The sequence below is a fragment of the Harmonia axyridis genome, chromosome 2 (genome assembly GCF_914767665.1).
Source record: "Harmonia axyridis chromosome 2, icHarAxyr1.1, whole genome shotgun sequence".
NCBI classification, from domain to species: Eukaryota; Metazoa; Arthropoda; class Insecta; order Coleoptera; family Coccinellidae; genus Harmonia; species Harmonia axyridis.
In genome coordinates, this window is record NC_059502.1 from 35,924,847 (window position 1) to 35,939,823 (window position 14,977).

The window sequence follows — 14,977 nt, forward strand, 5'->3', positions numbered from 1 at the left end:
TTTACTGCTTTTTTATTCAGAAGGTTGAACTCCTCCAAGTTATTCAATTTCAGAAAGAGTAAAATATTCTTCATATTATCTTACAATAATAATAAACTTCATTCCCTAAATAAACAAACCAAATAGTCATTGATTATACTACTATGATACGATACAAAAAAGAAACCGATTCCAACTGTAATTGCACAATCATGAAACCTATACACTGGACCCATCCAAAAATGTTGATCCGAGGTGTTGGTTGACCAAAAGATAGAAGATTCCTGGCTGTCATCCTTAGAACGAGGATATTTAGCCGAGAGAAGAGGAAAAAGCAATGGATTTTCCTGAACCTGTCGGTCATGTAACTTGTAATTTTAAAAGCCTCAGCTTCCTCATCACTGCTGAAAGATAATCACCATTCTCAGTATATATGCAAGTTTTTCTGTTCTCGACATAACTACGAAACTTTCTCTGAATTTACTCAATCGGTGCAAGATGCGTAGCTGAAGTGAACCATATCACGTACTTAAACCATATGGCGTACTTAAACTTAATAAAAACTATGAAAAAGTAGATATTTCTAAGAACGAACACATCTTCCACACATTGCACATCATCTTGGAAGCTTCTGAACAGAAATCCGAAGGAATTACATGCAGATGCACACAGTTCCTCAACTTAGTTCGCTGTCAAACCAGATCCGCAGACCAAGAAAACTATTTCCAATATGGTAATTAAAAGTAATCACTGACAAATTCCAAACTATATTGAAGAAGTATTTGGTCATTATTTCCACGTCTTCTCAGGTAGCGAATTCAGACGTCATCGAAGATCATTGATGATTACAAACAGCAATGGTCCAATGTTAAATTCCTTGTAAATCGTAATTTAGTTCATAATGATATCCACTAAAAAAAAAACATATTTCATTCTCTGCTACAAATAAGTACGACTGAACATTTGGAGCAGAGCCGTAAGATGATAGCTTGAGAGAAAATTATAGTCAAGTGTGTCAAATGCACGTGAAAAATCGTTATACATCAATATGATGTAGTTAAGTTTACCCTTACCAATATGAGGAAAACGGAAAATGTCCTTCTGAGTTTGAGTGTTCTGTTGTTAAACCCATACCTACATAAGAAATGAAATAGATAGGCTCATTGTTTAACCCATAAGACATTTTCATTGTTACCCATGAGTTATCATGAATTTATGCATGACTCATGAATTATCATGAGTCATGGGTAACAATGAAAATGTTTTTGAGTGAATTATCGAAAGGAAATATAAAAAATTGATATACATGTTATCCACAAGACATTTGAATTTCGAAATGGAATATACAGGTGTCCCAGAAAGAATGGAACAAATGGATACCACGAATGAAGGTCATCATGGAGGTATGAAGGTATTAGAAGGTTTCAATCGCGTGAGTGCCTTCGTTCGGGATGTACAGTGATTTTGATCTTATGAGTTAAATTTCACAATTCAATAACTCTTCAACTAAGCGACGGAATAATTTTAAATTTTCGTTTTCGTAACCACAAAGAAATATTTCATAATAAACATTCTAAATCTTAGCTTGGCACCGTCATACAGGGTGATAAAACAACATTTCATTATGAGTTAAATTTCATAGTAAATTAATTTTGCAGTTTTTCACCTTTCACTTATGCCTTTCTTAAATTTTTCTCAAATTGAAAAAATCTCCGCTTGACACCGTCATACCGAGTGATCAATAAACATTCCCTTATGAGTTAAATTTCATAATTCAATAAATCTTGAACTTATCGGTGGAATTATTTCGAATTTTGCAGTTAGCAGTTCATCAGGGATGGAATAAAAAGTTCCCATATTTTTCAAGTATGAGCTCGGAATAATCCAAGATCAGTAATACAAAAAAATTCCGGAGTTAGATTCTCGATAAATGTTTGGTGCGTTATCTACAACAATCATCTGATTGGCCTTAAATTTTTGAAAATAAGTTGGCAGGGGAAATAAATAAAAAATTTGGGAATATAATTTGCATGGTTTGTTAGAAAACATTCCAATGGGAACATTGTGGTTGCAACATGATGTAGCTCCTGCGCACTATTCAAAGAAAAGTGTGCACAGGTTGGGAGAAGTGCTATTAAAAAATCACAGCATTCCTCATGGACAAAAACATAAAAGACGAAATTGTGAGAAATCTTCTTGAAATTAGTGAAGGAAATGTCACTGGAGTAATATTCTTTTCAAATCGAAATACCTGTACGATTTAAATGTATTCATTAAAATTTTGATTTTTTCGTAATTCTCATATTAATTTTTTTTAGTTATGGATGAAATGCTTAAATTTTTTGGATCAAACATGATGATTTGGTGCCCACAAATCAACTTATTCAAACGGACGCCAACAGGCGAAAAAAAAACATAAAATTAGAGATTCTCAGGAATCATTTCTGTTCGTTAGAAAGTCGATTAGGGAGTTGAAGATTGTATAAAACATCTGAAAAAAAAAAGGGAAAACACCAAACAGCTATTTTTGATAGGCATTGGAGATAATATAAAAACTATAAATCATATTTTTGTATATTTCGATGAAATGCCATTTAAATTTCAAAATGTTTTGAAAGTGATTGATACTTGCTTCAAAAAAATTCTCAAATTGTAATTACATAAGTGAGGAATCTTATTGCTTGAGTATCGTTTTATTTGATTTAGTTAGTTTGCCAGTATGTCAGTCTTCGTATATAAAACAAATTTGGGGTAATAAGTTCCTCTCTGGAGGTAAATTGTTCCTCGGAACAACTTGCCCCAATCGATTTTCAATCGTATCTAAAATTCTCATGACATATTTTTCTTTTATTTTAAAGAACTACAAGCGAAAGACAGAGAGGTAAGACCTCCGAAACAATTGTGATATCATGCTGCCTATGCTGTTATCAACGACGGAAAACCTATCATAACTGTCGCAAGATATATTGAATTTTCCACATAACCTTAGATTTACAATTTGAGCCCATGTAATACTGAGACCATAGAATCCTAAGCACAACATGCTGAGGCCATAATTGTCAGAATCAATCACACGCATGAGTCAATGATCGAACCCAATCTACAGGGCAGGTACCAAGGTACCGTCACTTTCGAATATTTCGATATGGCCCTCACTGGTATCACTTGGACTTAGATCCTGTATAGTAAGTTAGTTCTACCATAGTATAAGGAATTCCTTATACTATGGTTCTACTGTGTTTGTTATAATAAACTCTTCATTCTGGGATCAGCTCAGTGTGACCATCTATAGTAGAAATCTACTATTATAATAGATTTCAGGCCACCCTTGGTAGATAAATTTTTCATTGTAGATTATAGTAGATTTCTGCTTTGTTTGTCTCTTAGGTACTAGGTGGCAATATTCGCAATGAGTTTCAGTGGTTTCAAAATTTGAAACCACCAAAACTCTGGCTCGGCCAACATCGAAAAATATTCGCACATTTTGAAATTTGCTAAGAAAATGCTTTGTTTGCCATTGCCTAATGTTAAATGCGAAAGAATATTTTCCGAAATCAATAGAATAAAAACAAAAGATAGGAATAGATTCATGAACAAAATGTTGCTTCGATTCTACATGCTAAAGAAAGAAGCTTGTTGCGAATTTACTCTAGATTCAGAAATGTTGAATATGATGAATGAAAATACACTTTATGAAAATATGAATCTTTCCGATATAAATGGTTAGTTTATATATATTATATGTACTTTTTTACAATTCTATGTAGACAGCATTATTTTATTGATTTTCTTACTATAATGTTTTTTATTATATGTTGTATTTTTGTATATATTTTAATATGTGTAGGTATATTGCTTAGATATTAGATATATTTTTTACACTGTTAAAGATGATTTATATAGGGGCCAATAATATGTTGAGATATATAAATTTACTTTATGTGATAATGCTATGAATAAAGACGTTATTTATTTATTTATCTTATATTTGAATCAGAACCAGCTGATCATCAGCTGGTTCGGATTTTTGTCATTCTTCTGTTAAATATGTTCTATAGAATAACATGAAATATTTTTGAATATGAATCTATCATCTATCAAATTCGTATTGAAAAAAGAAAGTGTAAAAGTTCAGAATCAATACCCTATTATTTGGTGATTCTACTTCGAATATTTAGTTTCCAATCGTTAGATGGGGTCTACTTCCTACACAGTGTCTCATGGCCAACTCTATTTAGCAGGCCAGAAGTTTAGACGTTGCAGCTGTTACATCGGAGTGTCCAAACCGAATTTTAAAATGCTTTGATTCAAAATGAGACAAGATCTCTGTGAATGATCTTAACATCGTAGTGACCTTTAGAATGTTTACACCTTTTTTCACTAATATTGAAAGCTATTTCATATGATGGAACCTCTTTTCCTATTTTTTATACCTATTCTCTTAGATTTTTTTATGGTCCGGACTATTTTATTAACAAAACATTTTGCACGACGGCGACGTTTGGATATTGATTAATTTTCTATGTATTTGCTCATGCGATCAACATGAAATTATACACGAAGCTTGAAACTGTCAGTTTATAGGTATCCACGTGCGAATTTTATCCCAATCGAATTTCCAGTATGCAAAATTTACTGGACAACAAAATTTCGAACTTTCGGAATCTCTAGTCGAATTTTATCTATAAGGAACTTATCCGTCATTTAAGTTTCGAACCGACCCAAAAAAAAGTTTCAAATTTTTTCCTACCAGAGTTGACAACGGATTCGTCATCAATTAGTCGAACCTTATCGTTTAAGACCATTTCCGGCTCGAAGTTTGCTAATTGCAGACATTTTGACTAAATGTTCGGAGAACGAACGCTTAAAAATTGTGTTGGATTTTTTAATGAACCGCGTATTAAATTTTGTTAACAATGACTTAGCAAGATCTTCTCTTATTCTATCATAGTTAATACTGAATTAATCGTAAACGTAACTGAACGATGTAAACAAACATAATGGATTTCGATGACTCTCCGAAGTAAAAGCGGCTACGCAGCCTTTTAGGACATCCTTCCGGGCTGTTAGATAACGTTTTACCGTAGGTTACAAGTGACTCTTAAGGAATCCACAATTATAGAAAACTGTATTAAACTCAGGGGAATCCTAAAATTTCATGCATTTGTGAATAATACATATTTTAACCGAATTAAACTGACTCAAATATATCTTCTGAAATATTTCTTTTACTATACACACCTGAGCTGAGATGAGCAACACTTAAACTCTGTTTTTTGTTGTTTTCCACTAAGTATTTCTCATCCTAAACTTTATGTTTATTTTGAATAAATTATTATTATTATTATCACTGTGTTGATGAGGGTCAAAAACCCGAAACACGTGTCCTTGGTTAGAGCATCTCCTTGAGGGATGTATGTAAGTACATTTTGTTTGATTAGCGATTCCCTTGATTATTTCCATTATATGCTTGTTCTTGTACTCGGATGTTAATCAGACTAACGTCAAAAGAGTATATTAGGGTCGTAAATTATAAAATACACCTACATGAACAAGACGACTCTGCTCTATTACAGAGTACGGATGGCAACCCTATTTATATTTTCATCGTTGTCTCGAAATTATCGTGTCAACCTTTTTTTCGAGATTGAAAGCATAAATCTAGTTTCGAACACCCTCACTATAAAATAAGGATTCCCACACATATTTTTAGACAAGATCTGCACAGGAGAATATTGTTTACATAGTCACTTGTATTATTTATTAAAATCATCAAAGATAATCAAGAGAATACTATGCAACAGAAAAATAATTAGGAACATTGATCGGTTAACAATAAATACATAATAACAGTGGAAAACTATATGTGAGTAATATACATATATGTTTAATTCATATTGTCCTGCTGTGAACTGTTTTATTGTTTGTTATGAACATGCAAAACTACAAAACACTATAGACCCATCTTAGATCTATCCATTCTTCTTGAGATAGGCAATCAAATCCTTCCGGTCTTCGGCTTTCTTCAACCCTGGAAAAACCATTTTTGTCCCGGGAATAAAAGCCTTAGGGTTCGTCAAATAAGTATCCAAATTGCTATCATCCCAGGTAACACCTTTGTTTTTATTCGCATCTGTGTAATTGAAATTAGGCGCTTGTCCACTCTTCCTACCATAAATTCCAAATAAATTCGGACCTACTTTGTTCTTACCACCTTTTTCGATAGTGTGGCATTGGGAACAGGCTTTAATGAATATTTTCTGACCTTTATCTGCGTCCCCCATGATCAAGGAGAATTTTGAACACTCGAATTAGTGAAACCTGACATTGAGTGTCAAAAATACTGAATTCATCTATGAATAACCACAGAAGCTGAATTATTTCGGTGTGATTGATTTTTTATTCGATGAATTATGGTTGTATGATACATAGAGAAATTAATTTTATAGAATAGTCCAACGAATTGGAGCAAAATTTTTTTAACAGTTTTTTCCAAATAGATTGCACTATCAGAAACTTGAAATTTGATGTCGACTGCCCCAAAAAAGGAGAAAAGTTAAGCGACATTTTCATATGACTCTTCTTTGAAAATAATAATCATAACTCCTTATTTCAAAACCATAAGATACAGGGTGTTTCATGTGAGCCGGTCCCTGGATTTCGTGACTTATCCTTTGAGCAATATTGAAAAGTGACCCATCACAATGATAGTGGTTATTGTTCACGCCTTCACGGGCTATCCAATTATCCCTCTTATGCATAATTTTTTGTTTCAAGGAAGAAAAAATTAATTTCACTCGAATTTATTAGAGATATGTTTATCTATTGATTATTAAAAACTCACAAACGTGAAAGAAATTTCATTTTTCATTAAAAAAATTGTCCTCATATGAGGACAATAAGAATAACACAACTCAAAAACGATAGTCACGAAAACATTCAGAGCACAGTGCAACTAAGCAACGATTACAATTATAACGCGTTTTTCTTTTGCATTTCTGTTCCTTGCAACGAGCGGAGTATTTTTGATTGTATTTCATAGGCCAATGCTCGTTATTATCCAATCTTCATTCTTTCGGAACGAGGATTCTAAGTCTTCTTATACGCGTTGCAGTTCCTTTTTCTCTTCTTTTCTTCCCATATATCCCTTACAGATTAGATATCCTGTATTTGACCTTTGAAAGATCAATTTTTTTATGTTCGTTGAATCTCCAAATAAGCCAAGCATTGACAATGGTGGCATCACCACCTGATTCATATATTTCTTCCTTATTTCCAGAAGCACCCTGATAGGGTTCAAAACAGTAGACATATCCTGAAGTCAACTAACACAATAACATGAAAATCGCATAATTGACTAAGGTACGGAAAAAATTCAAATGAAACATAAACAACAATCGTTCACTTTGTCCTCATATGAGGCCATTATGACAAAGCTTATTCACATTGTCCTCATATAAGGCCAAAACATTTTTTACTGAAAGAAGGCGAAACATGTGTTTTTCTTATAATTGAGTTGAATAATAATAATCAGTAAGCAATCTAGAGGAAGCTGGTTATTTTTTACTCACCAAATATCATCAAATTCACATCGAAAAAAACATAGTTTTTCGGCATTTCTGCACGTAACCACAAATGACTCGGATTTCGCGCAAGATGTGGTTTTTTATAATGTTCTCTTGTGGTGACCTCTTTTAATGAATTCATTTATCAATTTTGACCCTTCTATGAGATTTTTAACGTATTAAACAAGTATACGAATGTGATCTGTATATTTTTGAAACCTTTGAAGATATGTCCTCATTTGAGGACATTATGCATGAGAGGGTTATGTTATCGAAAAAACTTTCAAACCAAATCATGAAAAATTATTGGGGAAAAACCATTTTTCCAAATTTTTATTTGAAAATTTGACTGGTTTTCGAAATAGAAGGTCTAGAGACAATTTCTCACCAATTTTTCCACGCCATCCTCAGGCCAACTGAATACGAATAACTTAGTTTACACGCACAATTCTATCGTATGAAGCAGCTATTTCCTAATACAAATCGAGTAGACTAAAGTAAAAGCAATATATTATTTTATTTGAAAATTCTTATTTTAGGTTAGCTCAAAGGTATGCTCACCGTCTCTGTAGTCTGTAGTAAAATTATCTATTAAATAGTGCATAAACAGTCTCGATGATGCTTCTTCACAAAAAGTCTAGAAATGAAAAGGATCCACAATTCGTATTAGTCTTGTAATCTCTATTATGTAATTTTTTATTTTTATTTTTCGTCTGTATAAATGATCTAGAAGGAATGTCGGAAACAGGACATGGAAGGAGCAGCTGGTGCGTCAATGTCATGTAGAAGACGGGAAGTTTGAAGTAACCGGTGTTGTGTCTACCATTTTAAAAATATTCACGTTCCCATTGAAATCTGAAAGGTTGTTTAACAAATATATTGTCACTCTGTTTGACGATTTCGTATTGTTCAAGTAATGTAAGTTTTCTGAAGTTATATCCCTTCTGTAGTATCTTCAAATTATCTAGTATTGCCTTGTGGTGTTGTTCCATCAAATGATTTCCTAATGCAGAGTTTGGTCGGTTTTTTGATTTTCACTCAGCCTCTTTCCCATGGTTCGTATCGCCATACCAATATAAAAACAGGAGCAGTCTGAGCATGTTATTTCGTAATTGCCACTGTGTTGGTCTTTTTTCAGTTTTTGATTTGTTGTTAATCAAAAAGTTTTCCAAAGACTTGTGCCGCAAAAAATATCCAAAAATGGAGTTTGGCTGAACTGTATTGTTATTGTTCATGACTTGACTTCTGAGTAGAAATAAAAATGAACATTGAATTCATAGATAATAGATAAATCCGTGACAAGAGAGTTCCGAGTAACAACATAAAATAATGAAATGTAACCATGAAATCTGTGTGAAACTGAGATTTTTCTATACGATTTTGTTCTACAAGGTTTAGTTGATTGAACGAATTTGCCACATAATAATATATTGTTCCCTTATCGTTGATACGCCTCTGTTTTCGATACGATTTCTCCAAAATGAATTCCTTAACGATGAAATTGAAACATAAGTCCACAAATATTAAAGAGACAATTTACAGAAGAAAGTTCAAAACCGGTCGGTTCTGATTTATTATCCTACTAGTGGTCAAATCCATACGACCGCATTGACCTACCGATCCCAATATTACAATTGGTGTAGTCTTCCGCTCCAAGCCACCAAAAAAAAAAGTGTAGTACAGGTTTCTTTTTCGTACTTTTACTTAGGTGAAAGGTGAAAGATATCGTAGAAGGTGGGCAGTGGATATGATAATACCTTAAAGAGTGTTTTACATACTGTTGAACAGAGGAAAAAGAAAAGGCTTGGATGGGACTTGACAATTTTGCTATCTTGCATTTAAGCGATTGTTCATGTAATCGGTCGTTGAAAGTTCATTGTCTACTTTTTGATCGTTGTATGGTCTAATTATGGGGGACGAACGATCTTCTTCTATAGGTAAGAAGTAATTACTCTTAGGAATATAAACCGAAAGTCTGTTTGATGTACCTAGCAATGATTTTTGGAAATTGTTTAAATAATAAATGAGTGATTGAATTGGAACGAAATATACCTATAAGGCCAGTTGTTATTCCATTGCATTCTGAACATTCAAATTTGAAATCTATCATGCATTCTTCATCACTCCCTATTTGAGGAATATTTGGCTGATGTTCATACTATACTATTATAAAGGGTGTTTTTTTTAGAGCTATAGAACTTTAAATTGCAATAAAACAACGATGGATTATTCGATTGACATGAATTTCATTTATCCGCAAGATAATCTTGTGGTATTACATTTTAAATATGATTTCTGGCATATGACCGCCACGGCTGGCTCGGATGTAGTCCAATCTGGACTTCCAATTTTCGATGACTTTTTCCAACATTTGTGGCCGTATATCGGCAATAACACGGCGAATGTTGTCTTTCAAATGGTCAAGGGTTTGTGGCTTATCCGCATAGACCAATGACTTCACATAGCCCCACAGAAAGTAGTCTAGCGGTGTTAAATAACAAGATCTTGGAGGCCAATTCACAGGTCCAAAATGTGAAATTAAGCGGTCACCAAACGTGTCTTTCAATAAATCGATTGTGACACGAGCTGTGTGACATGTTGCGCCGTCTTGTTGGAACCACAGCTCCTAGACATCATGGTTGTTCAATTCAGGAATGAAAAAGTTAGTAATCATATTCTATACCGATCACCATTGACTGTAACGTTCTGGCCATCATCGTTTTTGAAGAAGTACGGACCAATGATTCCACCAGCCCATAAAGTGCACCAAACAGTCAGTTTTTCTGGATGTAACGGTGTTTCGACATACACTTGAGAATTAGCTTCACTCCAAATGCGGCAGTTTTGTTTGTTGACGTAGCCATTCAACCAGAAGTACGCTTCATCGCTAAACAAAATAAAATGGACGTAGTGCGCGATACGTATTCCGCACAGAACCATTATTTTCGAAATGAAATTGCAATATTTGCAAGTGTTGTTCAGGCGTAAGTCTATTCATGATAATTTGCCAAACCAAACTGAGAATAAATCACTTGACAGGTGTTAAATCGGTCGCCATCTTGAACAGTAATGCCAACTTAAATATATACCTCGAAAAAAACTCCCATACAAGGACTACTGATTTATGCCATAATTTCAAACTAAACCTCAGGTTTAATATACCAAGAACTATGAAATTTTCATAGAATTAATACAGTTATTTGCAAAGTAAATAATGGGCAATTGAATTTTTTTTTATACCAAACTGTCTATTGTGGAGAATCTCTTCGATTCCTTCTGACAATTAGACCATAAACGTGCGAATATACTAATTTAAACGTCATAATGATGAACTCGTAAATGAATAGAGATGCAGCGTATCTTATTTTGGATCTGAATTTCACGCTGCATCTCGTCTGAATTTCTTCTCTAACGGTCTTCTCGGTTGAATAAGATGGTTGATGATACTAATTTCATTTACTTATTTCTTCTTACGAATTGTCCAATCTCAAAAATCTAAGATGCGTGAAATAATATTTCTTCATATAAAATGAAGTGGTGTAATTTAATTCATAACGCAGGTATCGGCAAACATGATGAAATCTTTTAGACATTGATTAGGAAAAATGATTTGGATGGAACCGATTTTTTAGATAATAAGAAAGTAAGTTCTGCATTTGCCGAAAATTCCCTATTTTTACAAATTTTGAGCGGTAATTGATCTCAAACAGTTATAGGTAGGTGGTATACTTCGAAGAAGAATTTGTACTCAATTTCAAATTTTATCACATCACCACTCAGTAAAGTTTTTCTTGATAAAATATTATTTGACCACCAAAAAAAAAAGAAGTTTTTCTCGATGAAATAATATTTGACCACCAAGACACCTCGATTTTTTAAAGATTTTAGTTTTTGTTTTATGCTGTTAGATGATGTCGATCACATTTTGACTGGAATTCATGTTGGAGAAGCATGCACAGTACTGTTTATTTTTTATGATCCCCTGTAACTAAAGAATTTCTATTTCGGCATGGGGCTCGAACTCTGAACATTTGGTTCAGGAACCCTGGTTATGTTAGCTCCATGCCAATTTCATCCTTGGTAGCTTATCTATTCGAGAAAAACATGAAAATCATGAAAAACTATTCGGCCGGCATGAGATCAAACAATCCGGATCTTGGAGCTGGTCCCTTAGAGATAACCAATGTGTTCAAAGAAATTTTTTTCAGAGCCTTCATTTTTTTCTATAAAATGAACTCAAATTCATTCCGGTCCGCTCATTAGGAAAATTTAAAAATCACAAAAATCTCTTTGGTCGGATGAAATTCTTTAATTCCTTTCTGGAATCTGGTTCCAGCCTATGTGGAAAAATATTTCTCCTTGCTAGATCTTTGATTTCTCTATAAGATTAACCTAATTTTATTACGATCACTCATCCATAAATCAAATCGAAAATGTTGATAGTGAGTTTGAACATAGTGGAATGAAAAGTATCCCCATTTCCACCAGAGTAATGTTAGCTCCTGCTAAGGAGGTGGTGTAGAAGTCGTAGTCTTACCCACTGGACCAACCGAGAGAATAAATATTTGATTTTTTTTGTATTTAAGATTTCAATCGTTTTACTTCAATTGATTTTGCTTCTATTAAAATCTTATATATTATACTTTCTGATATAGTATGTGGACTTTTGTGTTGACTAAAAATTATCATTACAAACATTAAACGACGTTACCATAGTGAATAATAATAATTAGTAATAATAATAATTATATTGTTTATTGACTGAAATAAGCATAAAAAGTTACAGAGGTTACATACTGCATATTAGTTGTCATATAATATGATGTTATTAATAGACATTTGACATGAAATAGTGTCACGTCACAGCTAGGAAATTACACTCTATTCAGGTATTTTTTGTATCATATTTTTTTAGATTTGTTTCTTTGCGTAGCCATGGTTGAAATATTTAATCGATCTATATATTTGAAAGATCTTTTAGTTTTTCCATTTACAGATTTTATAACAGATATATTTGTAATTCATTTGTAGATTTGTCTGTGTCATCTTTCGGAGGTAAAGTCAGGGATGTAGTTTATAGGGATCAGTGCGGGCTCAGTAATCAGTAATTCTCTCTTTTTTTTTGACACATATGACTCACTTATAATAAAATTTTGAAATCAGAAAGTTATTGAAATTTTTTCTTTGAGTTACGTTATTTTTTTTTTCTTTTTCAATCATTGTTGTCTCGAGATGTATAAAGCTTTTTTTCATATATTTTTCGTCAGGGTTTGAGTGGAAGAGCAGGGGTGTATGGCTTCATCACCATCTGAACTCCGCCCTGTGATTGATTTTTTCTGATGTTTTTTTTTGGAATTGTAATATTTTTTATTCTCTTCAATAAAGGCATTATTATTATTATTATTATTATATGCTGTGCTCTTTTCTGTGTTACCCAGATGATGCTTTGGATATAAAAGTTCACTACTTCTTGTTCTATATGTCGACGCACCAAATTCAATGCCATAATGATTCTTGAACAAGAACAGTAAGCTTTCCTGAATGTGAATACCAGCGACTGTGAGAAGGCTGTTTGATCGAAAGATGCCCCTGCATGAGTCCCCCGGCTTCCTCCGTGTCGTGATTCTCAACACTCTCTTTTGAATTTTCATTATCCCATTAAGTGCAGTCGAGCAGCCATAGAAGATAATGCCATACCTTACTCTAGATTCAAACACACCATGGTAGACCATCTTTAGGGAATTCACATCCAGATATTTAGCCATTTAGAGTAACAGACGGAGCTTAGTTTTTTACATGTTTCTGGAATATGGGCTTTCCAACTTAGAGTTTCATCAAGATATATACCAAGGAATTTGCTGGATGGAGCTGTTTTGAGGGTAGAAGACTCGCTTACTATTATTATATGAGGAGTTTCTATGCCCGAGGGGTTGGTTTGAAATAGAATAATGTTGGTTTCTTCTGCATTTAGTATTAATCTATTTCTTGAGAACCAAGTGGAGGCCTTTCCCATTATAGAGCGTATATTATTCACCACCTCCGGGTATGTATAAGCTTTTACGAGCATGTTTGTGTCGTCCGCATAATTTGACATATCTGCTCCTTGTATGTCCTCAAGAATAGATCCGAGATCATTGGCAAAAATGATGAATAAAACGGACCCTAGGACACTGTCCTGGGGAATGCCAAGAGTTAAAGGTGCCTCGCTTGATATGTAGGTAACACCCTCTTTAGTAACAGAGGTTTGCTGTGCGGCCAGTAAGGTAAGATTCGAACCATGCGTGACCTGCGTACCCCGCACCATTTGAGCTTTTCCAAAATATATTTATGGGAGTCGAAAGCTATAGTCTAGGAATAGACCTATCACAACATCCCCATCTTCAAGAGCCTAGTATATGTTCTTCAGGAAGTCAAAGATTGCGGTTGTCGTCGATTTGTCCCTTACCAAACCATGTTGCTAGAAATTCACTCCTACCAAATAGTTAGGCTGAAAAGGACTTTGTTAGATTTTCATTTCCATTTGTTTTTTGAATATTTCCTCAACATATTTGGTGTCAGATTGTCATCGTTGCGAGTTCATTTCTACTGAATTTTAGTGTATTGATGGTTTCCTGTAATCCTTAAAGTATATTCATTATCTAAACCGCAAAAAAAGTTTGATAATTATTCACAAGAACACTCACACCATAGTTATACAATAACAGTAAAATATTATTTTTACTACTAATAGGTCAAAAAGAGTACCTGAAATGAAACATAAAAAATTATTAATTCAATTGTATTTTATCTACTGCCTCTAGAGGCAGTACAATTTTTTGTTTGTTTTTTTTTCACAAATATTTTTCACTTCTGAACTGGAGCGAATATTTTTCAATATAATTCGTTTCATTCTATTCATGAATGAAAATAATTCAGTGTTTTTAAACTTTAAAAAGATTTATCAATATTAATTTGGATGGAAGTACACTTTCCGGAAATTTGACACCCTATTGAATGTAGTTGGCGTTCGCGTTCGCCAGACGACTGTTCTACTCGAATTATATAAACCAATCTCTTTCCTTTTGATTGTCATCTGATGGATAATAGTACGTCAGTTCATGCATCGAATTTCTGTTCATGCATTGTGTCGATGTTAGATCGCGTGACACTCAGTTTTGCATATTTCAATCACAATAATAGAACGTGACGCATACTGTTATGAATGGATTGGCGAAAGTTTTATTTTTCGTTGATAATATAATAAAAAATAATTTCATGATTTCCGAGACACATGGTCTTTTATATTTCTACTCTCTATTAGAATACCGTTCACTCCGATTTAAACTTGTAGCAGATCAGTTCGATTTGTTAGTGTCCATCGACCGATCAGCCTCCTGTCATCGATTTAAAAAGTCGCAGAAAGGATTGTAACGCGTAAAATGAGAAAATTCAAT

At 33.5% G+C, this 14,977-nt stretch overlaps 1 protein-coding gene across 1 annotated transcript; it reads right to left on the bottom strand.

Annotated features, from left to right (window-relative positions):
• Positions 1–5,951: 5,951 nt before the first annotated feature.
• On the bottom strand, positions 5,952–6,263 carry LOC123673290 (cytochrome c-like). The gene has a single exon (XM_045607775.1). The coding sequence runs from the start codon at positions 6,261–6,263 to the stop codon at positions 5,952–5,954; it is 312 nt and encodes a 103-aa protein (XP_045463731.1).
• Positions 6,264–14,977: the final 8,714 nt, after the last annotated feature.

Bases quoted from the DNA above. Each gene is read 5' to 3' on its own strand.
- LOC123673290 (XM_045607775.1), bottom strand. From the start codon at position 6,263: ATGGGGGACGCAGATAAAGGTCAGAAAATATTCATTAAAGCCTGTTCC.